The 27,022-nt window shown below is 40.8% G+C and overlaps 1 protein-coding gene across 3 annotated transcripts; it reads right to left on the bottom strand.

Annotated features, from left to right (window-relative positions):
• Nucleotides 1-460: 460 nt before the first annotated feature.
• Nucleotides 461-22,143, bottom strand: samd9l (sterile alpha motif domain containing 9 like). 3 transcript variants are annotated; one of them, XM_047038976.1, is made up of 5 exons: nt 21,894-22,143; nt 6,780-6,845; nt 6,519-6,573; nt 5,048-6,291; nt 4,877-5,010 (listed from the first exon to the last, which is right to left on the bottom strand). In XM_047038976.1, the coding sequence occupies exons 3-5, from the start codon at nt 6,520-6,522 to the stop codon at nt 4,963-4,965; spliced, it is 1,296 nt and encodes a 431-aa protein (XP_046894932.1). In that variant the 5' UTR covers nt 6,523-6,573; nt 6,780-6,845; nt 21,894-22,143; the 3' UTR covers nt 4,877-4,962. The 3 variants fall into 3 exon arrangements, with proteins under 3 accessions (XP_046894931.1, XP_046894930.1, XP_046894932.1); XM_047038975.1 differs by having other exon boundaries at nt 461-6,288; nt 21,894-22,140; XM_047038974.1 differs by having other exon boundaries at nt 461-6,291; nt 21,894-22,139.
• Nucleotides 22,144-27,022: the final 4,879 nt, after the last annotated feature.

Below are 27,022 nucleotides of genomic sequence, written 5' to 3'. Positions count from 1 at the left end.
AAACTTAATTTTGGTTGATTATTCCTCTCCTTCAATAATACCAAATGTTATTATATGGCAACGACAGTACGAGCAATCTGATTGGCTAATGGGTAGTCATGCCAGCCGTGTATTGACCTTATCGCCGATATGCGGTCTGATACTAACTACTTGAGAGTGAGAACAAAAAAGCGACTTAAAAAAAATATGTAACACCCAGCGGTGCGTATTTTCTTTCAGCTGCATCCCATACCACAATTACTAGCCTTACCAAAAATAATAAAACTAAACAAATACAACAAACAATAACTACTGATATTAATAATCAAATTATTAATTATTGAAGGGAGTCAGATGGCTGAGCGGTGAGTGAGTCGGGCTAGTAATCAGAAGGTTGCCGGATCGATTCCCCGCCATGCCAAATGACGATGTGTCCTTGGGCAAGGCACTTCACCCTACTTGCCTCGGGGGGAATGTCCCTGTACTAACTGTAAGTCGCTCTGGATAAGAGCGTCTGCTAAATGACTAAATGTAAATGAAGAGTTTGGTACATTTGGCCTCTGGTTCAAAATGAATCACTAAATAAATAGAGGCACATCAGAAGACTAACTAACAAGCCCTTACATCAGATGGCTTTCACTCACCTCTGTAACAAAAAGAGACAAACTGGCTGAGATGTAAGCTAGTGTACTATAGATACTCAATATATTGTACAACATGTAGTAACCTCTACTGTGCTCCACTGGATGCTTACACAATATGAAAGTGCACATTGTTGGTGTTATGGTTATCTATCCATAGAATATAAACATTTTGCAAAATTGTGTAAGTAGATGGAACAGGAATAGCAAGGTAATTAATAGATGGAGAATAATTTGCTAATTTACCGATATTTTGTCTTAAACAGTATGTATTATGGCACTAATAATCCTAAACTATTGTCCTAAACAGTGTACACAGTTTTTAATAGTTATAAATTACTATAATTAAGTGACAACAAAACAAATGGCAAAATAAAACATTAGCATTTCTTTTTATTAATCTACATATTTCAAAAACATACATTAGTATGAATGCTTTGGTGTTACTTGACATTGCAATGGCAAAAATCAACAATCGAACCAGGTCACAATCATGATCATTTTAATGTGAAATCAAAAATAAATCCACTTACAAAAATAGTCAATAAGAATAAGGAAATAATTGCATGCAACACCCTAATATTATCATATAGTGGGGTACTGTGAGGGGTACATAATTTGGTCATAAATTATATTTCCCTCAGTATACTGTAAATTTTCTGTCAAATGTATAGGGTGGGTAACCATCCCCATAAAATGTAGAATGGCTATAAGTGCAATTTGTGTGTTCCATATCATTTATTGATTGAGACATTTTTCTATAGTCAGTGGTTGTCTTAATCAGATGTTACATATATCTACAGCGTTTGCTCCATTACATCGATAAAAGGTGAAGCTGTTATGTAGGACTTCCTTTGACAATATTCACAGGCATGACTACGTAACTAAAGATGCCTGGTTGCCTAAGATGCATTAAGCACACTGTGCAACTGTTAAATTCTGAAAAAATAAAGCAATTGAGAAAGTAGGAAAGTAATTCACTCGTAGCTTAAGTATTTACATCTCTCCCAAACTGCTGAATATTTATTATCCAGTTACCTACAAACGCAAGACATTTTCCATTTATGGAAAAAAAGAATTCTGATTACTTTTACATTCTATTCTTTCACTGTGATGTTGTATGCAACAGGTCCTCTAAATGTGAAGCCCAAGTAGAAAGTAATGTTCTCATTGCTGTAGGGCACAGAGGCTATATTCAGTGGAGGAATACAAAATGTCCTCTGTTTTGGGCCAGTAAGATAGATGACTCCATCTTCTGTCCACCCAGATACAGTCTTCAAAAGGTGAGCTATTTCAGGCATTTTCCACGCCTCGCCACGGAACCACTTCATTCTCTTCTCAGACACAGAAAGGATCTTTGTGTTTGCTTCCACTTTGCTCTTGTGGACAATCTTGTTCCAGCCGCTTCCATTGCTTAAGAAAAAATGTGTGTAAATTCTTCTCTTTCTAGTAGGAACATCCTTCATTTTGGTCCAGTAGCTCTTTTTAAGACACTCAACGGCTGACTGAACCATGTCATATTTGTTCTCTTTGTCTGTGTCGTCGTCCTCTGGCCAGAACAGTAAGGTGAGTAGGAACAGGGCGCTGGGCAGACACTTTCGTTTGTCTGTAGGGAACTGCTGACTGAGTGTCTGGAGGTCTTTCAGGGAAGCTAATTTTGGAGACTGAGTTGACATGCAGCTCAAAGCAATATGTACTGCTATGTAGTTGACCAGATCCATTTGTTCCAGCCTAGCTTTCTGAGGGTTGCTTGGATAGAGAGATATGATGTTCTCTAGAACTTTTGCCGGATGTTTTTCTTTTGGGTCTGTCATAATTGAGAAGACAGTGGTTACATTTCCCCCTCCAAGGCGATAAATGATCAAGCGTTTCATGAATGGAGTCAACGTAGCTGGGTTTGACTGACTCAGAGCTGTGCTGGTAGATGCTTCGCAGAAGTATTTCCCGTACTCAGTGGATTTCTTCACAAGCCATTTCAGTGGATAACTTATAATTTCAGGACTTTCAATGGTTTCTGCCTCATCAGCATCAATATCTGTCTGGAAGTAACTCAGGTCTTCTGAGATCCACTCAAGAGATGCATGTAGCCTCATTTGAAGTTGTTTTAGCTGGTTGTGAAATGGTTCCCATGGCTTCCTAAGTTCTTCTGGAATGTATTCTGTGAGCAAATACTTCATACATTCTGAGTGGCCCTGAGCTTTGTTTGAGAAAATGTGCAATGAGAAAATGAGCTTCAACAAGCTGCATCCAACTTCAACGGTTGCGAAGAAACCTGAGTTATTCATGTTTTCACGGTCTGAGATGGCTGCATTTTCACATTCTTTGAAACAGTCAATGGCTCTCAGAGCAGTTTCCACAGCATCTGCTGTGTTTTCAGGAGTCTTTGCTACCTTCTCAATTACTTTAAACTTGGCATGGAACCACTTTCTGTACACCTGACCTTTTGTGTCAAGTATGTATGAGTTACAAGGCATTTGTTTGGCTGCCATTTCTGCCCAGTGTTTTGCCTCCTCAAATTTCTCATGGGTGTAATTGAGACGAGCAAGTTGCTGAGCAAAGAATGCATCTTTGTTGAAACGTTGGTAAGCTTGCGTGAGTAACTCTATTGCTGTGGCAGGAGTTTCATTTGCACACACATGCTCAATAAGAGGTGAAAAAAAGCTGTCATATTCATCTCCATTACTGATTCTGCAGCGTCGCATGAACAATGCTCTCAGGAATTTTACATACTCCTCTCTTCCAAATCGATGCTCAAAAAGCACATCCTCTCGGAGCAGATTCATTGCCAAACAACTTTGCAGCTTTTGGTCACCAAGGAGTTGCTGAAGGATTTCCTTTGCAACTAATGGATGGATTATTCGAAGGGACTCAATGTGTGTCTTGACATCTTTCAGATGTACCAAGACGAGTTTGGCCGGATCACTCAATGACTTTTCAAAAGTATGTTGCCGGAACCTATCCATGTGTAAGGGTAGTGGCATCAGGGCTTCCCAGTGGGACTGGGAAATGAAAGAGTTTGGAACATAGGTGTTCAGCAAAGCCACATAGTGAATGAGGCGGGTGACAACATCTTTGCGGTCAATGTCTTGTAGTAAATGTTTCACAAAGTTTTCCACATACTCCACAATTTTCTGATGCTTAAATTCTACACTCATTAAGACAAAAGTCAAGATGAATTCTATGTTGTACTGTTTCTCCAATTTCTGTACTTTCCCTGCAAACTTGATCTTCTCTTCAGGTGACAGTTGGTGAGTGACAGACACATTATTTAATGGGGAGTCTTTGCACATCTTCTCTGGGTTATGTGAACGTCTGCAGCTCAACAAAATAAAGCATTGCCCCTGTTTTATTTTCTTAGTGTTCATGGCATTTTCTAATTCATTTCTCAGATCATTTAAGTTTTCTTTGTCGCAGTCTTCAATCAAAAGCAGCACTGGGACACACTTCTGGGGGTCTCTTTCCTCATACTCTCTCAGCTGAACGGCATGTTCAGCGACTATTGCAGCTGAATATGATGGCTTCACAATAGCACATCTGAGGTCTTTCCTATTATTCCACATGATCTGTCTTGCCACAGTGCTTCCACCACTCCCGGGGTGATGGTAGATGTTGATACTGTTCACAGGAAATTGTTCCACACTCCATTTCAGGGTCTCAGTCAGAATTTCTGATATTTCCCGATATGCATCCCTCTGAATCACTTCTCCAACATACCCCTTTTCTGCGAGCCAGAAATTCAACCAGGTCACTTTTCCACCATGGTAAAACTCACGTTCATTGGTATCTTTGTTTGATTTTATGAAGTCATCAGTTGTTTCATTACAATGGTCCATACTGATGATTTCCAGGGAATACATCCTTTCTTCCTCTCTTGTTTCAAGAAGGCACTGTCCTTTAACAAAGATAGGCAAGTGCTTAGTTGCTCTAGAGGTGACAGGTTGGATTTGTTGCAGAGTAGCATCAACATGACTCATTTTCATCCCAACAACACTGAAGCGATTAACAGTTTCTGTTCCACAAGAACCTTCTGCAAAGCTCTGCCACTTCTGGTAGTTTTCCTCAGATTCTGATATGCATATGATGTCGTCATGGCCCTCCATATCAGTGAAGAACTCAAAGAAGGTATGCAAGAGAGGTTTTTCAACTGGGGATGTGAGGAGAAACAGTACCAAGAATGTACCTTTTGGCAAGATCTGTTTGCAGATCAGCGACACAGATTCTCTGAGGAGGGTCATTTTTGTTTTGATCCATGTCATTTCGTCACAGGGGTTTTCATTTCCTTTGTAATCTTTGCGTCCATTGCAGAATATCCAGCTAGTCTGCTCAAATAAATGAAGGTGACTCACAAATTGGTCAAGGGGCATACCACTTGGTATTTTGTAGTTCTGCATGAAATGCATATTTGCAGCACGGTGCTGAATGTATTTACTGCAGAGCCCTGACACCTTTGAATCTGCGTCAAAGTCAAACACACAGAATATGTTCATGTTGAGTAAGTGGTCAATGCTTCTCAAATCGTCAGGTCTGAATTTGTTTGCAACAAGAATGTACCACTTCTCTTTCTCTATGAACTTCTTACCGTTAGTTACCAGCATTGTGAGCTTTCTTCCAAGATCTTGGCCAATGCATGGAGTGCTTAAATATTGACAATGCTCTGCCTGATCTCGTAGAGCATCTCTGTCCTCGACTCGCTTGAAGAAGTCTAATTGATCGCTCACTGGCTCTGTTTTTGAGCCCACCCTTCTGAAAAACGTGTCTTTTTCATAGTCAATTTTGTTATTTGACTCTTTGAAGTTTGGCAGACGAACAGAGTACATCTTTTTCCTCACAACGCTGACGGAAGGCACTATGTCAACCTCTACCACATACCTTTTTTCTGCACTATCCATGTCCAGGACCTCTATGAAGCGTGGCGGACGAATGCATTGCCGCATGTGTTCACTGTGTGAAGAACAGCTCTTCTCAATGTAATCTAATGCGTCAACATACATGTCTTTCTCCGGCACAGGAAAACCAATAATCTCACCATGTACATAGCCCGCATCATCTCTACTGTCCATTACACCAAAGTGTATTGTGCCATTTGATCTTATATTCATACAGCCACTACCAAATTTGAGAACCTCTTTGGCAAATTTTGCCTGCAGTCTCGTGCGGTCCAGAGTGGCTGCAATGGTGAAAGACTTGTACTCATGACAAGGAGAAATCAGATCAAAAGCACCAGATTCAGGTTGCAGTACATTGTGTTTGACATAAGTGGAATCAATCCCTTCCTTATCAAATGGTCGTGGCTTACAGTCTCTCTTTGTGGTCAACACACCAACAGATTGTTCTGGATGTGTTGTATCCTTTGGGACATGTTCTGCCTCTGGAACCTCTTTATGCTTTTTACTTCCTTTTCTAATATTTTTGGCACTTTGTGGTGTTTCCTCGACCTTTGATCTTTGCTTGAGAAGGCTGTCTCTCTTCTTGAGAATCAACAAAGCAGGTCCTGATTTCATTTCAAATTCTTTCCTCAGAAAGTCCTCAGTCAATTCAAGAAGGATTGTCCCATTTACCTCTTCCTCTTTAATCCTTGTAATATACTGCTCCTTCACTCCAATAGTCCTTAACCAGGAGCTCACTTGAACTTCAGTCCATTCTTCAACCGGCAACATGTCTTCTTGTTCTGCTGTTGCATGCAACATCAGAATCAGAATCAGCATTGGTGTTTATTCGCCATGAAAGTTTGCACAGACAAGGAATTTACTTTGGCAGGAGAGCCTACCCAGGCAGCCATTTTCGGCGCCAACAACATGCATACATCATAGAAAAGGGCTTTACAATACAAAATGTCATTGTTAAATATTCAGTATTCTAAGTATAAAGTCAGACACATTTCTCTGAAATGTTTCTTACCCATTATTTGGTATTCTGTGTCAAAGCTCACTGCTGGAACTTAGGAATTATCAATCTGAGAAACAGAAAAGTTTAAGTGAAATTCACGTGTTCTTTTTATGCAGCATGTATTACCAACACCAACAAAAGAGTAAATAACTTCAGGTCTATTTAAAATGCTGAGACACATCCACAGCCATAATGCATGTCCATCCCACTCAACCACAAGGTAAGCACTGGGCCCTGTTGTTTTATTGTGTGTGTGTTTGACTTTAAAATTACCGGCTCAGTAGATTTGGGTTTCTCCTCCACAATGGAAATCAGGATGTGCAGGATTGTTAGGAAATACTGAAAAACAAGTTTTAGTCGTTGACGTTAAATGCTTTGTTTGTCCAGACAAACATTTCCATGATTATCATCTGGTACAGATTGTATTCTGTCCTGTAAGGCTGGGTGTCAAACCTGCCCCCACCTCTCATATGCTAAAGTCTGGAGTTTCTGGACGGTCTCAACTTGATGGCTCTCACACCCCATTCAAGATGTGGTCTGATTGGTTGTTCTTGTGTATAAAGGGAATTGTAATGCATTGTTCTTTGGATTCTTCATCTCCTGAGACCTTCTCCTCAGTTCTCCCTTGTCCTACTGTCCTACTCCTTGCTCACCTCTTGCTTTCTCTCTGATTTACAATGATCATGGTAGAGTGGGTAAGATTTAAAGCCTTCATTTTGTAACATGTTTGCCTTGTAATTGATTTCATTCATTTGCAATGTTATTAAATGCGTATTTCATTTAACCGTACTTTGACCATTCTTGCTCTGCTTTAACCCATATTGTCAAATACCTGGAATTCTATTGGTTTTGGCATTAATGGTTCATGCTAATACACTGTTCAGTTTCCCATCTTCCTTTAAACCATAGGGGAATTCGTTTTGGTTGCTTGGCCAATATTTAACCCCCTACAGTTTTGGTGACCCCGACTACGTGATATGTTTCGAGCAATTCAGTTACAGTTTGGTATACCGGCGTTTCAAACCATGGTGCGGTGAGTAAGCATTTACAAATGTAGCCTACATTAATTGTGTTCCGCCTGGTTCTGTTGGTAGAAGCCTATTACTAGTTTCTGATATTAGCTCCTGCATAAAAAGAACAAAAAATGGAATGGGAAATTGAAATTAACAAATTACTTAACCTGTGGGAAAAAGTTAGCGTTAACAAAACGTTATCTGAATTGAGCAAGAAAGACAAGAACGGTCTCAAAACTGATTTTACGCTAGCTGAAATAATTGATCATTGACGAACTGTAGGAGTCCATAAAAAGAAAACAGAAAAGAAACAAATATTGAAGATTACTGTACATCTAATTGGCAAATGTCTTCTCAAATCTGTCCTCAAAGCAGCGACACCTTTTTGTGCCACAAGGCAACACACCGCTAAGAAAAGCAGTGAAGAGACCAGCCATGCTGGCTCACATTCTACTACTAAGTGTTCAGACACAGACAGTGGAATTGGTGCGCAAATCACCAGACCGCGTTCTACAAAGAACCATCGTGCTCCTGATCCGCCACGCATTGCTGCCATAAAAATGGTGACAGAGGTAAAACCCAAGCCCCAGCAGTCCCCTCATATACAGTGTAACTTCTGTAAAAGACAAGGACATACCGAAATGCGATGTTGGGATCTTGGCAGAAATATGCCTATTCCGCCCACACGCATGTTTTATGCTAACAACAAAGTTAGATTTTGTCGTGCTTGTCTAAGAAGTGGCCACACTGAGTCCAAATGTTGGGATCTGGGAAAAGGTAGGCCTCCTCCATTTTACATGCAGCAAGCGCTGGGGATACATCGGGCAAAAATACCTTTGACTTAGGACGTGCAATTCTGTCTCTTACTTTTACGTAATTCAGGTCCAAATTGTACGGTGGCCCTGAAGTGCAAATGACACCCCCTAATATGAGTACATCCCCCAAATGAAAATACTCCCCCCCAATACGAGTCAACTCCCCCCAAATCGGATGACTTGTTCACCTCCCCCCAAAAATGAAAATACTCCCCCCCAATACGAGTAAACTCCCCCCAAATCGGATGACTTGTTCAGCTCCCCCCAACACAAAAACGCGCTCCCCCTAATGGAAAACGACATTACATTAACTCAAAAACACATTACATTAACTCTGAACGGAAAGGGTAGGTACTACACTTTAGCGCTGATTGGATGCAGTAGGCTAACTAACAAGAAATAAGAAATTGATCGACAGAAGTACAAAATGCAATAGCCTGGCAGAGTTACGTGCACCAGAACATTTGTTTGGCTATCGAAGAATGTAGCAAATAGTAGGCTTCTTAGGCAAAAGTATTTCGAGTTAAATGTAAAAATCGATAGCCAAACAACTATCCTGGTCCACGTTACTCTGTCATTGTGGCATTTCATTCTTTTGTAGTGGACTATTAGTTTTTTCTTCTGAAAAGTCCTGATTCCTTCAACTGCGTTTTTAGCGTGTGCATAGGCTAGGCTACTTATATTGTGAAACGTTAACAGCAGATCTAAGATTATTTCATAGGAATGACCCTGATTAAAATAAAGAGTAGTGTAATGACTCTGAATTGTAAACATTAATGTTTCCTCTTTCCTTCAAATCAAAACGATTAATTTCATGATAATGACAGAGTTACGTGGACTAGTTGTTTGGCTATCGATGTTTACGTTTAACACTGCAATTTATGCTTTTGCATACATAGCTTTTGCTACATGCTTCGATACCCAAATAAATGTCCTGGTGCACGTAACTCTGTGTAGCTATTGCATTTTGTACTTCTGTCAGTCAATTTCTTGTCAGTTAGCCTACTGCATCCAATCAGCGCTAAAGTGTAGTAGCCTACCTACCCTTTCCGTTCAGAGTTAATGTAATGTGTTTTTGAGTTAATGTAATGTCGTTTTCCATTTGGGGGAGCGCGTTTTTGTATTGGGGGGAGGTGAACAAGTCATCCGATTTGGGGGGAGTTGACTCGTATTGGGGGGGGGGGGAGCGCGTTTTTGTATTGGGGGGAGGTGAACAAGTCATCCGATTTGGGGGGAGTTGACTCGCATTGGGGGGGGAGCGCGTTTTTGTATTGGGGGGAGGTGAACAAGTCATCCGATTTGGGGGGAGTTGACTCGTATTGGGGGGAAGTATTTTCATTTTTGGGGGGAGGTGAACAAGTCATCCGATTTGGGGGGAGTTGACTCGTATTGGGGGGGAGTATTTTCATTTGGGGGATGTACTCATATTAGGGGGTGTCATTTGCACTTCAGGGCCACCTTAAAATTGTGATATTGCTACATTCCTACTGCATTACCTGTGTTTAATCTTTGTTGTAGTTGAAAGATTTGTTGTGGATAGTTTGTTGCTGCTCCAGTTACTGTAGCATATGCATAGTGCATATGGTTTGTCCATCCATGAGTTCCTATGTTGGTTTGTGTGGATGAGTATTGGGTATTGTGGATCAGTATGTACCTTTGTGTGTTTTATAGAGTTGGTGGTAAATGTTCTAGGTTTTAGCTAAACTCACAATGGTTCCTGACCTGTAAATGTAGATTGGTATAACTTGTATTTTAGTTTATTATTGCTGTTTAATTTATGTTTTGTTTATTTTGGACCCAAGAAACAGTTCTGCTTTGTTTGCCATTTTCATCTATGCTAGATGATATGTTTGTGTACCTCTCATCTATCAAAAGGGAGGACTGTTGTTCACCTATTTTTTCCATTTGAGTTTTAGGACACTGTCTCACTAATTTCCATTTGTATCCAATCCGACTCTCTCAGACCCCAGACCACTCCAAACGTCACTCCAAACTTTACCATTTTCATTGTTAACCAAGTGCTGTACTCCAACTGTGTTCTGCTGTAACAGGACAATAACTTAAGTAGCAGGAATATGCTAACCAAGGGCACGTCTGCATGCCAATACAAAGGTTTTTCCAAGTGATCCTCTGAGCAATAGCCATGATCCAAAACTGGTCCTCTGAGCACTAGCCATGATCCAAAAGTGATCCTCTGAGCAATAGCCATGACCATTAGAATCTCAATGCTGACCTGTCTGCAATCAAGTTCCTTTTCCTATGGGTGAAGGTTATCACACGATGAACACTGCAGCTTTTGCTGTGCTTTTGTGTCCAAGAGGGAGGATTGTCAGGCTGGGTGTCAAACCTGCCCCCACCTCTCATATGCTAAAGTCTGGAGTTTCTGGACGGTCTCAACTTGATGGCTCTCACACCCCATTCAAGATGTGGTCTGATTGGTTGTTCTTGTGTATAAAGGGAATTGTAATGCATTGTTCTTTGGATTCTTCATCTCCTGAGACCTTCTCCTCAGTTCTCCCTTGTCCTACTGTCCTACTCCTTGCTCACCTCTTGCTTTCTCTCTGATTTACAATGATCATGGTAGAGTGGGTAAGATTTAAAGCCTTCATTTTGTAACATGTTTGCCTTGTAATTGATTTCATTCATTTGCAATGTTATTACATGCGTATTTCATTTAACCGTACTTTGACCATTCTTGCTCTGCTTTAACCCATATTGTCAAATACCTGGAATTCTATTGGTTTTGGCATTAATGGTTCATGCTAATACACTGTTCAGTTTCCCATCTTCCTTTAAACCATAGGGGAATTCGTTTTGGTTGCTTGGCCAATATTTAACCCCCTACAGTCCTATGGTTAATTCAGACACAAGAATGCATAGCATGCAATATTTAGTGCCAAAATATCAAGGTAAAGGTTAAACCACAATAGTTTTAAGTTTTCTTGTTCAAATATACATTTACATTTAGCAGACTTACAGAAGGTACAAGTAGGGACATTTCCCGAGGGAAGTAGGGTGAAGTGCCTTGCCCAAGGAAACATTTTGGAATGCCAGGAATTGAACTGGCAACCTTCTGATTAATAGCCCGATTCCCTAACCGCTCAGCCATCTGACCACCCTAGATATTAAAGAATAAGTAAAGGCCAATCTGTAGTCACTCTTTTCCCATTCACATAATTGTTACTAATGACACATCCTGATCCGTTTCACCTGTTAGTTGTCTCCACCCCTCACCAGGTGTTCCCTATTGTCTTTGGTATTTAACCTCTCTGTTCAGCCATTTGCCAGATCGTCTTGTGTGTCACAGTCGTTTCCAGAGTTCAGTGTTGCTAATTAGGGGCCGAGCAGCAGCAAAGCTGCTGTGGCACCTATTGTTTTTGTTAGTATTATTATTATTATACTTAGGACTAGGAGTCTATGGCAGCCCATAGAACCGATTGGTGCGAAGTTTTGAAATTTGGCACACTGATTTGGAACGGTCTCCTGATTATCGTCACCAAGTTTCATGTCGATCCCTGAAGCACTATAGCGCCACCAAGGCGTCAAAGTTGGAGGTGCGTTTACGCCCATAACTTTTGAACCATGAGGTTCAGTGAGGTTTCAATGGATTCCGTAGATGCAGACGATTCGAATGAACCCTATTGCGTCATTGTCGTCCCGAAGGTCCTAGGCCGTTGCTCCGATTTTCATGAAAATCGTAACAGATCATCTTCAGACCATGCCGACAAAAGTTATAAAAATGTTATTGATGAGTCAAACCGTTCACGAGTAACGCTCAAACGATTTTGACAAAGAGCATGCCAAAGCGGACGTGAGGCCTTGTCTCTGCAACGGTTTACCGTATAGAGACGAAACTTTGATAATGTCATCACGAGTATGTCATGTAATCATCTTCCTACCACAATCACCTTGATATGTCAAAATATGACTGAATTACAGCTGTTTATACTTGGGTCAAATCTGACAAAGCGCGCCACGGGTGAAATGGTTCCTTTTTATAAAGTAACCGACACACCATTTCCCAGCAGTGAAAATAGTTCACTGGGATAAGACGGGCTCCTCTGAAACGAAAGGTCCTAGGATCGAATCCAGCCACAGTCGTATAGCATGTCGTGACACTGACTTATCTCTTTAGCAAAGCCAGGTATGCCACAGTAGCTGTCTAGCAGTATAATCATAATAGTAACGATAACGTTTCAATCTCAGGACATGTATAGTTTTATACTTAGGAGAGTAGGAGTCTAAGGCAGCCCATAGAAACCAATTGGTGAAAAATTTTGAATTTAGGCACGCTGATTGGGAATGGTCTCCTGATTATCGTCACCAAGTTTCATGTCGATCCCTGAAGCTCATCTTCCTCCCACAATCACCTTGATACGTCAAAATATGACTGAATTACAGCTGTTTATACTTGGGTCAAATCTGACAACGCGCGCCACGGGAGAAACGGCTTCCTTTTTTTATATAGTAACCGAACACAGCATTTTCCAGCTGTGAGAATAGCTCACTGGGATAAGACAGGCTACTTTGAAACGCAAGGTCGTGGGATAGACCAGATTATCTATTTAGCGCAGTGGTGTATAAAGTACCCAAAATCCATACTTGAGTAAAAGTAAAGATACCTTAATGGAAAATGACTCAAGTAAAAGTAAAAGTAACCTTTTAGAATACTACTTGAGTAAAAGTCTTAAAGTATCTGAGCTTTACTGTACTTAAGTATCTAAAGCAATTTTCTGATATTAAATGTACTTAAGTATTGAAAGTGAAAGTAAATGCTGTTAATAAAGAGCAAAGGGTCAGAATTTTGAGAATTATTAAGTTTATTCCGACTAGAATGAGCATACCTATAAACTGGGCCTTATTTGAACACAATTTTTACACAATAGCCAATACTAAAGTAGCACCGAAAGTAACAACCCAGTCATTACTTATAACTGAAATGTTTTGTTCATCTTCTAAAGAAGGTATGCATAAGGCACAACCTGAGAGCAATAACCTGGCGATCTGATACAAAGCCATAGCATTACATCAGGATCCTCAGTTTAACAAACAAGTTATCAGTACAGTGAAATACTTTAAGCGACATGCACACACATCCCTTGAACAATATCGTTACTACTAGCAGCTATCTTGCTCCACACTGCTACTGTACGTTACTGTACAGTACTGTACTTTAGATTGTCACCATCCTAGCTAGTGCTAGCTAGCTAGCTAGCTAGCTAGATACCTCGCCAGAGATGGAATAAAGAATAATAACAATCTTTGTAGTTTTATGTTGAAATATTATATACAGATCTTACCCAGCGGTGAAATAACGTGACTACAGTCTAGGTTGTGCTGGTGGCATTAAATGAAGAGGTCGTGGGGTTTCTAATTTTTGGATTGAGACCTGTTTTTGCTTCGATTATTGTTGTGTCCCCTTCGTTGTTGGTCTTAATGTTTTGGATATATCCTTCCACTGCATATTATTGCAGTCCATTTTGCCTTGATCTGGAAGATATCGCAAAGATATTACTTCAAAAAGAATCACTGACACTGACAGACAGTGTTGTGCATGAACGAGTTCAAAAGACGTAGCAACAGTAACTAAGGGCACGGGGCTTTTGCAAACGGTGATAGTGCATTAACATGCGCTTGGACCACTGATTCGCCAAACCTGCTTGCACTCAATGTGTTCTACCACAGTCCTCGACGTTTGGTCTCATCACTCTCATAATAAAAAAAATGTCTTAATATGATTTGATTCTGTAACGAGTAACGAAGGTTTCAGGGGTAATGTATCGTGTAAAAGTATCAGGTTTTTTTGCAAAATGTAGCGAAGTAAAAGTAAAAATAAAAACAGAAATATAAGTAGTAAAGTAAAGTAAAGATATCCAAAAAAACAACTTAAGTACAGTAATGAAGTATATGTACTTTGTTACAATACAACACTGATTTAGCGAAGCCAGGTATGCCACAGTAGCTGTCTAGCAGTAATCATAATGGTAACGATAATGTTTCATTCTCAGGACATTTACACTTCAAAAGAGTCCGATTTATTGTGCTTTGTAGATATAACGCTGCTACATCTAGCCAGCACATTTTGTCTCAAAATGACATGAATGTTTTTTATGAAAAGTTTTGCTTTGGTTCTTTAGCTACTGAATTTCCATATTGAATGATGCTTGGCCCCTTCATTGCTGCTTGCAGCTATATTTATTTCTAGTTCTCAGTTTTTTCAGTTTTCACAGTTTTTGATTCCCTACCCAGCGCTTGACACCAGCCACTGTGGCTAGTGGTTTTCCAAAGTTACCAGCCACTCAGCAATTTCACTAGCCACAATTTTGTTGGCAAATTAAGTTTTATTTGATTATTTCAGCAAGCAGGGGTGCAGGCGGCTGCAGGCGGCTGCAGGCAACGCCTGCGCTGCATGCGTCGAACGCTACCTCAGGGCTCTCAAGTTTTGAAGACAGGCAAGAATGACATTCTTCCCCCCCCCCCTGTCAGGGGGTCAAAATTAATTAATTAATTGCTTTTTACCTGACATCTTTGAAAGGCAGCAATGATTAATGCATCTATGGCCAGGATATAATAATAAAATATGACATTATTTTAAAAGTCAGAGACATTGGGCCTAATTACGTAACGCACTGGATTCGATCCTGCTACCTCTGACATCCCAAGCGCCGCCACTACCAACTACGCCAACGAAAAGCTAGACATCTGTTGATACGGGTGGCCTGTTACTTACCTGAGGAGTGAGTTTCACCGATACACACCGGCTACATCTATGAACTACTTGTTCTGAGCAGGTGTTGTCAGTGAACTGGCTGTAAAACTGTTGGTTAAGAGACTCGTGAAAAACTGATGCTAATTATCTGGGAAACATTTTTTAACAGTCAAGTTGTCATTGTTTGTGTCAAACAATTTGTGAATTTGTTGTAACATTAAAACAAGAGATCATGACTGTGCTCAAAGTGATGCTCGAGCTCCTGCGGTTTGCTTTGTAGGTGAACAAAACTTTCGGAAGACGTAGCAGAATCACAAAAAATTACAGGATATGCTTTTTTCCATTGGTTGTTGCATTAAATCTTACCCAGATACAATGGTGCCTATTTTCGATTGGCTATTGTATAGACCCTTTCTTTTTTTGATGGCTGATAAGTGGCAGGCTCGACTAAGAACTCCAGGGGAGTTTGACCGCGCTTGACTGCCGGTTCCATAGTGAGAGTGGGGCGGCCAGAGGAATTTTGGTTGGGTGCTGCGGCATATTAAATATATTATAAAAAAAGATTTTCTGCGAGAGAAATACAATGTGTGGCGGGAGGGCGTGACTAAAGACCGAAATGAGTGACTGTCACTCTCAATGCGTAGCACTTGAGAGCCCTGCTACCTATAGGCCACAAGGTGAACCACGAAAAGTATTTTCGAAAATTATTCCCGCTCCGCAGTCTGGCATCTACACAATCTTTAGCTCATAAAAAAAACGAGTCGTGCTAACCACGACTCGTTACCGAAAAAGGTTTTTAATAATAGGGTCTATGATATCGTGGTTAATATGGCTATTGCCTTGAGACAACTCCAAATACATGATGAGTGGCCTACATTCGGGTAGTGTCTACGGTAACTAGTTAATTCAGAACAACCAAAACAACATGTTGCCTGAAGGCCAACATACTTAAAAAATTCGTGACTGTAGTAATCATGTGCATCAGTAGCTTGTGGTGTAACACAACGTGTAACTCTAATGTGTGTCTTTGCTCGTGGGATCGAATACCACTCGAATCTTTTATTATCTTAGCTTCCATTTATTATGGTGCGAATGGCTGTAATGTAGTGCTCACTACATTTGTTCAGAATATACAATTATGAAATGAATTGATTTCAAAAGATATTGCGAAGAAACATTCAGCCACACAAATCGCATAGGAAAGGAATGTTTCCATGTTGTGTTACGCGTATTTTGATCATATTGTCTGGGTTAGCGACGTTCTTAGTATGAATTTTTAATATGTGGTGTCAGAAGGAGCTTTGATGTCGTGGTAAATACGGCTATTGCCTCCAAACAACCCCAAATACGTGATTAGTAGCCTACATTCGGGTAGTGTCTATGGGAACCAGTTGATTCAGAAGAAGCCAAATCTAAATGTTACCTGAAGGCCAACGTAGTTAACAAATACGTAACTGTTCAATCAATATTTCAGATCGAATCCCACCTCATGCAAACCTGCAAATGTTTTATTTTGTCTCCATTTATTTTGTCGCGAATGGTAGTCTAATGTAGTGTGCACGTAGCCCATAGGCCTACTTTCATATTTGCCGCAGCAAATATGAGATCCGACTTGAAAATCGCCAGAAATATGTTTGTGAATTTCTGACGAATCTGGCGATAGAGGCAGACTGATAGGTGCACGCACAGCTGCAGAACCAGTTAAATTGGGAACCAGTTGGGACGTAACACCGGAGCTGTGTCTACTACCGCGCACTTGTGCACTTCGAGCACTGACTTTCAGTGCTTAGGGTGCTTCACTCACAAAACCAGCAGAATTCAGTGCACTGAAAGTACCCGGATGGCGCACTGCAAACGGTCCAAAAAAACAGTGTACAACGATGGACACTACTCGCCCTTAACAGACGCCATCTTGGCTACGTGGCGGAAGAGGAGGAGCCCTTTCGGCAGCTTTTTCCACATGGGGTGGAGAAGCGCGTTCATTTTGGCGGGTTTGGCGGGCAGATTTGCGTCTGTCACATCCGCAAATGTGTTTAATGCAAGTGTTCCATTTCAGACAGGACTTATCAGCGACGGAGTGCACTGAATATGTAAGTGCACTGTTTTGCAGTGCACTGTATTGCAGTGTACTTCGTAAAGTGCGCGGTAGTAGACACAGCCCGGTACTCATCGTCTTCCATTTTTTTTGCATACATCGACTAGAAAAAAAGATGCATCTGACATAAACGTTGACATGTGTACCTTTTATTATATTACTCGAAATCTCTGCAAATCAATCGCTAGATTATGGCTGTGTCTACTACCGCACACTTTACGAAGTACACTGCAAAACAAAAAACTGTGCACTTACATATTCAGCGCACTCCGTCGCTGATAAGTGCTGTCTCAAATGGAACACTTACGTTAAACACTAGGCGGAAGTGACAGACGCAAATCTGCTCGTGACACCCGCAAAACCTGCCAAAATGAACGAGCTTCTCCACTCAAGTGGAAAAAGCTGCCGAAAGGGCTCCTCCTTTTCCGCTACGTAGTCAAGATGGCGCCCGTTTAGGGCGAGTAGTGTCCATCGTTGTACACTGCTTTTTTGGACTGTTTCCAGTGCGCCATCCGGGTACTTTCCGTGCACTGAATTCTGCTGGTTTTGTGAGTGAAGCGCCCTAAGCACTGAAAGTCAGTGCTCGAAGTGCACAAGTGTGCCGTAGTAGACACAGCCTATGACTTGCCACTACACATTCACTGTATGGATAGCGAGTGGCTGCCAGCCAGCATTTCAACGTTGAATGTCAATCGTGTGCCGGGTGAGCTTGCTGGACTATGCAGCTAGCACAGAAGAAAGTTACGTAATGTGACAAAACTGAATTAAAGTACAAAATACCCACCAGGGACGCCAACAAACTCAGCAACCCTGCGCCAGGCATAATTTTTTTTGTTTACATCTCTGTAATCGGACATAGACGTATCATAGAATACTAGGTATGAAGACACACATACGATGAGTTGCTCTTCCATCTTGAAATTGTCAAACCTAGAAATGTTTACCATGACTAACAGTTGCTACGTTACAAGAAACAAGAAACCAACCCAATTGGCCATCACTGCCGTTTTCACGCTCCTCATTTACATAAAGTTGAGAAAATCCAATTTTCAACGCCCCGCTCGCCTTCCCATAATGCCCTACGCGAGCGTCGACGCCCCACTCGCCTTCCCACAATGCCCTACGCGAGCGTCAACGCCTGGTTTCATTGAAAATGAATTGGAAGCCGACTCTCTGCTCTGCCCGCCCCGCTGCAGTGTGAACGCACCGTAGAGGCTCCGTGCGTGTGCACTACAGCGGAGCGGCGCGTAGCATCGGCTTCCAATCCATTTTCAATGAAACCGGGCGTTGACGCCCGTGTAAGGCATTGTGGGAGCGTAGTGGACACGCACCGTAAAATGTAGAAGTGCCGGTGTTACATCCCAACTGGTTCCCAATTCAACTGGTTCCCCAGCTGTGCGTGCACCTATCAGTCCGCCTCCATCACCAGATTCGTCACAAATTCGCAAACATATTACTGGCGATTTTCAAGTCGGATCTCATATTTGCTGCAGCAAATATGAAAGTAGGCCTATAGCCTACGTGCGCACTACATAAGGCTACCATTGACAAAATAAATGGAGACAAAATAAAACATTTGCAGGCTCGCATGAAGTGGGATTCGATCCCACTAGAGCAAAAATACGTTCACACGTAAGTCCGATGGCTTATGCCACGTGCCATACCAGCTCTGAAATGAAGGCAATATGATTACGTACTTGTTAACTACGTTGGCCTTCAGGTAACATTTTGATTTGGCTTCTTCTGAATCAACTGGTTCCCATAGACACTACCCGAATGTAGGCTACTAATCACGTATTTGGGGTTGTTCAGAGGCAATAGTCGTATTTACCACGACATCAAAGCTCCTTCTGACACCACATATTAAAAATTCATACGAAGAACATCGCTGCTAACCCAGACAATACGTTTAAAATACGCGTAACACAACATGGAAACATTCGTTTCCTATGCGATTTGTGTAGCCTATGGCTGAGTGTTTCTTCGCTATATCTTTTGAAATCAATTCATTTCATAATTGAATATTCTGAACAAATGTACTGAGCGCTACATTACAGCCAAGCACACCATAATAAATGGAAGCTAAGAAAATAAAAAAGATTAGAGTTGGATTTGATACTACGAGCAAAAAACACCTGCATTATTACAAACCATTGCATTATACTGTGAGCCACTGAAGCACATGCATGTGACGGTCACAAAATTGTAAAAAAAGTTCGCCTTCAGGCAACATGTTGTTTTGGTTCTTCTGAATCAACTAGTTACCGTAGACACAACCCGAATGTAGGCTACTCATCACGTACTTGAGGTTGTCTCAAGGCCATATTAACCTAGCCTGGCTGCCAGCCCAACTTCTCCCCGCCACAAAATAATTTGGTCGGGAAGTTGGGTCTGGAGGGTCTCGTATTGGGGACCAACTACAGAAAACCAGAATCTGGGCGAACCAATGAAATTGCCAGGGCGGGCTTTATACGATGATAGACAGATGATCAACAGTAACGTAATCACCCACGACACAAAATAGCGCTTAAGTTGAATTTGTTTTGAACAAACATGGCTACCCCTGGAGATCTGTTATGATTCTGCCATCGAGTCTGTTTTAGAAGACATCGACAGCGTATTAATTTTGAAAGAGGAACAGAGAGACGCAATCAAGGCATTTGTCGATGGAAAATATGTTTTTGCAGTCCTTCCTACGGGATTCGGTAAAAGTTTAATTTATCAGCTGGCCCGATGGTCGCGAAGAAGATGGGACACAATGAAAACCCATTGGCCATTGTGGTTTCTCCTTTTCTTTTGTGGAGTTGTAATCCTAAACGGAGAACTTGTTCGTGTACGCATTGCCCTTTATTGTTTAGCTCAAAAAGGTTGACCGTGTGAACAAGTACTCCCCCTACCCTTAAATTAATTTTACAACACAGGCAAAAATCATTTGTATTCATTCTTCAAGCATAGTTGAAGTCTGCTTGCAGTTTAGTCAGTAAAGATTTTGCTGCCTCTCAGTTTAGTTGTTGACAACAACTATGAGGCGCTTGACATACGTCACATACTCTGTTGCTCTGATTGGTTGTAGATCTATCCAATTGAGCGAAGAGGCATTTGTTTTCCAGGCTCGTTTGAAACAGGCCCCGTAGTCAAAGCCCAACGGAGAGTTCTCAGACTCATATTCTGACTAGAATTATGAGTATGACAACGTCAGGCTAATATTAACCACGATATCACAGACTCTTAGGCTAATGACACCACATATTGCGAAGTAATACTTAAATCGTCGCTGCATGATATAGAAACGTGGGCACAGACATGATCATACGAACTGATAACCATGGCAAAGTAACCCTAACAGGTAACCAGCTGTTTTGGGTGAACTCCAGTAGCCTAACCCCAAAAGATAGGTGGTTATTATGGCTATTGCCTTGAGACAACTCCAAGTAGCCTACGTGATGAGTAGCCTACATTCGGGTGGTGTCCACGGTAACTAGTTGATTCAGAAGAACCAAAACAACATTTTGCCTGAAGGCCAACGTTCTTAAAAATGTTGTGACCGTTCCATGCATGTGCTTCAGTGGCTTACAGTATAATGCAACGGATTGTAAAGACGCAGGTGTTTTTGCTCGTGGTATCAAATCCAACTCGAATCTTTTATTTTCTTAGCTATCCATTTATTATGGTGTGCTTGGCTGTAACGTAGCGCTCAGTACATTTGTTCAGAATATTCAATTATGAAATGAATTGATTTCAAAAGATATAGCGAAGAAACACTCAGCCATAGGCTACACAAATCGCATAGGAAACGAATGTTTCCATGTTGTGTTACGCGTATTTTAAACGTATTGTCTGGGTTAGCAGCGATGTTCTTCGTATGAATTTTTAATATGTGGTGTCAGAAGGAGCTTTGATGTCGTGGTAAATACGACTATTGCCTCTGAACAACCCCAAATACGTGATTTGTAGCCTACATTCGGGTAGTGTCTATGGGAACCAGTTGATTCAGAAGAAGCCAAATCTAAATGTTACCTGAAGGCCAACGTAGTTAACAAGAACGTAATCATATTGCCGTAATCTCAGAGCTGATATGGCACGTGGTATAAGTCATCGGACTTACGTGTGAACGTATTTTTGCTCTAGTGGGATCGAATCCCACTTCATGCGAACCTGCAAATGTTTTATTTTGTCTCCATTTATTTTGTCGCAAATGGTAGCCTTATGTAGTGCGCACGTAGGCTATTGGCCTACTTTCATATTTGCCGCAGCAAATATGAGATCTGACTTGAAAATCGCCAGTAATATGTTTGCGAATTTGTGACGAATCTGGTGATGGAGGCGGACTGATAGGTGCACGCACAGCTGGGGAACCAGTTGAATTGGGAACCAGTTGGGACGTAACACCGGTACTGCGTAGGCTACCTGTGAGTACCGGCCCACTTCGAGCACTGCCTATGACAAAATAATTATGAAATCATATTTGCCGACCCAATTTTCATCCCCCGCGACCCAGACTTTGAAAAATACTGCCACAGGCTACCCTATGTTATTGTGAAACGCCGCCACAGTTTGTAAAGATAAAGTAGGCTACTTCAACGATTTTTTTCGTTTAACTATGTAAAAAAAAGAAACTCCCTGACATTACTGGGCTATTTTGTTACACGAATTTGAACCATGCCTCGCTAGCGTTATTATTAAATTACAATTTTAATTATAGCTACAAGAGTAGCCTATAATCTGGGAATGCGAACATGATTTACTGCAGCCTACCTCTCCCAGCAGTTGGCTAGGTTCATGCACAAGTCGTCCATTTCCACGTTGTTCGATTTCTCATATCCTTTGTCCTCACAACTTGTAAGCAAAATCTGTTAAATTCACAAGCGAACTTGGCCAATACAATTTCCAAGTGCAGACGATGTCTCGGTCTCGCCCTGCCCTGGCGAGGAAAACAACACCAACACCCCTTTCAGTAATGAGTTTCGTTTATCCTTGAAAAAGAAGAGAAAGCTAGTTTCGTTTATCATAAAACGTGTATCTATATTAGGGTAATTAGATGGTCCGTGTACCTTGTGGCCATTGGTTTTTCTATTTTGCAACCCGTGTTGACAAACGCAAAATAGGGCCGTAATATCGTTTTGTCATTTTAGTAACTCAAACACACATTTAAATATTACGGCTTGTTTTTGGTTGTTTTGTTTTTTGGGGGAATAATGACATAACCATATAACACAAATGGTATAACGAGCCATTAATCGTTGTTCTGATTATTCCATATCCTTTGTGCTAATATCTGCAAAAAATGATAAATAGCCTTGTAATATCGTTTTGTCCATTTTGGATGTCAGAACCACATTATGGGGAAAGGCTTGGTTTCCGTTGTTTTGTTTCATTTTGGAATTACGGAATATCCATATAACACAAACGTTATAACGAGCCATTTGTTTGATCGGCCGTATTATGCATACTGGCACAAGTGAAAGAGAGAGAGAGGGGGAGAGATTTGTAATGATTGGGGGTGTTATTACTATCGAACACCAGAGGGCAGCAACGACTAGCTTTTAAAAACATTTTCCTGTGATCTGTAGGCCTACAATCTTGACGAATTACCAGCAGGTTCTTTAGTAAATGACACACACCAAACTGGAGGCACATGTTGACCGAGTTTGCTAGTTGCTACTTAATTAATAAATCTTTGATGAACCCAAGTTTCTTTAATATGTATTAGAAACATTACAAGACGGGGCTCCAGTGTGTGTTCAAACTAGGCCAAAAGTGTCAGACGGTATCAGTTGAAAAAGATAATCATACCCTTGCAAGAAACACTCCACGCCTCAACCCTCCCTCCCTCCACCTAAATTACCGCTTTCAGTTCTGTTGTACATTTTAATGAAGTGCATTGAGGCAATCATAGTAAGAAAGTTGAGGTCATGAGGGCTACCTTTGCAGTTTACATAGAAACACCACTGACAGAGGTACTGTTGTGAATACTTTTTCAAAGTTCTGATCATATTCAATGTCCAAATTCAACTTCTTCAAAGTCCAAAAACAGCACGGAGCAGCAACGAGAGGGTTCCCAGGAAAATCAGATTTCCTTTGTCTGTGCTACACCTTTTATATCCAACCAATTACACCCCTGAACTTTGAAAACAAATCTTTTGGCCTACTACAATTGTAAATAACCTATGACTTCTGCTCCAATTGGGCCTTGATGCAATGCTATGTCATATTTTCTGCTGTTTCTGTAACATTTTTGGAGACTAACCAGGGACCAAACCAGTTCCTCTATTCTGCCCTACTACATGTATTTTCCAACACCAGTTGCAATCAACCCTGGGTTATAGCCCTTCACCATTGTATGGTGCCATTAATTCTTCACAGGTCACAGGCATCAAGTCAAAGTGAATAACTAGTAACTGGTCCAACTCCATATCCAAGCCCATGGTATCTGTGGAGGAATACAGTCATCACACATGTCAAATCCTTCCCACACAAGTCCAATGACTTTAAAAATTTGCCCATACTATAGCAGTTTGCAGACATACAACACAGATGAGACTGAGGAGAGTGAATTAGAGATAATGGTAATGGGAGGGTGTTGCACTTTTCTGCTTCTATTTTTCTCCACTCACTTTACTTTCTCACGCTTTCCAATTGTTTAAGTCTCTATACTCTATTCTCTCTGTATCCTGCTTAAAAGATGACTGTGTACTGTATATCAAAACAATCCGGCATATCAATCCATATATCTCCATAGACAGATATATGGATACGCCGCCGTATCCATGTCCCTTCGAGCGGAAAGGGACATGGATAACCTGCCTAAGGAGACTGTCGTTTGACATCTACTTCTGGATAAATTGCTACGTCGTCAGACCTATTTGTGGATTACGTACTTGTGGATAACGTCGTCGCCATACTTTTAAGTACATTTTAGAGTACATTTTTAGTTATAACGTTTTTGCCAGTTCATCTTTTGGAGCTAAGTTGCTAGGTCGTCGCACCTACTTGTGGATAACGTAGGCCTACTTGTGAATAACGTCGTCGCCATACTTTCCTACATTTTAGAGTAAATTTATAGTTATAAAGTTTTTGCCAGTTCATCATTTTGGAGCTTTTAACACGAAGCAAAGTCATTGTCAGAAGAAGACTAGTCGTAGCCCGACATTAAAAACATTTTATAGTCGGTTGACTGATCGCGTTGTTGTACCCAAAGGAATAAACACACAGGAACATCATGAACTTTCAATGGTCTAGCCCAGTTATCATGGCAAAACATGTAACATAATGTTCTATATGTATTGCCAGGACACGGTCCAAGTAGCCTAGGCATACGTAAAATTGAAAGCTAATTCGTTTGGAATGTCTAGGCTATACTTGATGTTACATGTTGATGTTTAGCCTATTCAATTTAACAACTTCAGAAGGACAAGACAGGCAGTGGATAAAATACTGGTTGAGAATGTCTATTGTGGTGCTATTACTAGAAACATTGGGACTCCAGTTCCAAGAGTGGATGGCGGGAGAAGCCCATATGAAAGTAACAGCCTAGTCTATCTATTGCTAGATAGGCCTACTAACTAGCCTGCCAGATCATTTAGAGTTGGCCTTAAGTTTTCTTCAATTTACATCTATGGACTAAGTAGAATAACTGATTTATAGCCTAGGCCTTATAATAAGATAGACCTGTATAAACGATTAGGCTAATATTTTGCTAAACATGTAAATCTAACTAGGAAGAGAGATCATATTTCTTCCATTAATAGCTTCTCTCAACTGCCTCCCTGTAAATACAGAATCTAATAATAAATCCTTCATCTCACCTACAAAGCACATTGATGGTTGGACACCATCATAATTTATAGAGCTTGTAAGGCTGGGTGTCACCCTGTCCCCACCTCTCATTCTAAAATCTGGAGACAGTCTCTGCTTGATGGGACTCACTCGCAAGGCCCTACGTAGTGTGGTCCGGCCTGCTAAGTTCTTCATTGGCAGGATGCTCCCTGCCCTACAGGACACCTACCACACACGATGCCTCAGGAAAGCTGGCAGGATCCTAAGAGACTGTTACCACCCATCCTTCAGTCTTTTCCCCCTGTTGCCTTCTGAATGCACATTGATATGTATATTGATACATTGTCGACACACTCACTAGTCATTTTACACATTACATTGTTTTTCTTCGAGTAGTCATCATGAACTGTGGAAGGGACATGGCAGCCTTTTTTGCCCCAGTAAATAAAAAAGTTACAGAAACATATCTAGGTATTGAGAGAGCTGAGGAGCTGGAAGACACCAGTACTAAAGGTGCAGACACCTGCACTTTATAGATCTATAATAAATACGTAGAATTTATCTTGAACTTGTACTTGGTGATTCACTTCATTGACTTGGTACTTTCACAGCAATTGGGTACTATCTAATACATCTTCAGTATTAACCCTGAAAGTTGTGAATTTAATGGTATAGAATCATGTTGAAAGCAATATCAATAGGCTAGTGACAAATAAACTTTGGTATCCTGTTATAACAGTGTGCTAGGTTCTGTTAGTGTAGCGTCCACACAAAAAATGAAAACCTTCACTGATGGTCTGAATATGTTTAATTTGCTGTCTTGCACTTCTACACCAGAGCTAAGCAGAAAAGTGTAGTCAGAAGGCAAAATTATAAATTAAAACTCCATTAGCAATAGGCTACATTCATTAGTAATTTATTAGAACCACCAAGTTAGCAAACACATCAAACAAACTCAATACAACTAGACTATACTGTTGCTACATGTTGGGAAATAACCAAATACAAGCAATATAACAATTGTAATGAATGCAAACTTTACAAGCACCAAATACACTGTATTGTGGTCACCTAGACTATTCTAGGTTGTGGTTCAGTGAAAGCACAGCTTCTTCAGTTGGCTAAATACTACTTGAGAAAGCATATGTTCACAGATGTCAATAGGACATTACAATTACCTGAATGACTTGTAGTGATCGGGAGGTTATGCCTGTTCTGATGATGGCATAAACCATGTTAGATTGTTGGCTCTGAGCATTGTTTGGTTCTCTTCTCCCTGTCTGTTTCTGTGTCTTTGTTTCTGTTGCAGGATGGCAGGCAGGTAGAGGAGCTGTGATTGCTGCAAGGGTACACCTGTGATCTGTGCCTCGGTTCTTAATAAGCTGTGCCCTAATATGCTTGGTCTCTCTATTACTAGCAGGAACATCATCACTGTTTGCTTTTTAGTTTGTAATGATTCTCTACACACTCTACACTTGCACTGATCCCACATCCACTCCCTACACTACTAATTTACATGACCCTCACATCCAACTGTTTCTTTGTAAGCCCTTTTTATTGAATAAATACACTGTTATCCTTATTTTCTGTGCCTTGTCACTGCCTGAAGTGCCTACGTATCTATCTATTCTTCCTTCATATATGAACCCCGTTATGACAGCTTTAAACAAGCACTGGTTGGCTACACACCTTATGCTGGGCTTATACAGATGTGTGTATTGGCACTTTGAAAGGTTTATATGATTATATCCACATATCAATGTATAATTATTAAATGTCAAAATGTTCAAAATGTGAATAGCCTACAAACAATTAGAACACTACAGGCTAGAGGCGATTCTAGGTTTTAAAACATGCTCAAAATGAATACTGGGTCTTAATGTATAATTAATCATTAGAGTACAACAAACCATGATATAACATACAACTCTGACATCACTTTAACATGTTCTAAAAACCTTTAATCGTTTGTGTACATTAGTTTGAACATGTAATTTTTTCATCCCAACAGTAGGGGGTGCAAAAGCACCCCCTGCACCTGTTGTAAAATCCTCTATGCTACAGACTGTGCACAGTTGGCTACTCTTACACTATAGCTCTCAATAAAG

This window comes from Hypomesus transpacificus, chromosome 17 (genome assembly GCF_021917145.1).
Source record: "Hypomesus transpacificus isolate Combined female chromosome 17, fHypTra1, whole genome shotgun sequence".
Lineage (NCBI taxonomy): Eukaryota > Metazoa > Chordata > Actinopteri > Osmeriformes > Osmeridae > Hypomesus > Hypomesus transpacificus.
Note: the sequence above shows the minus strand (reverse complement) of the source record. Positions and strands in the feature narration are given on the sequence as shown.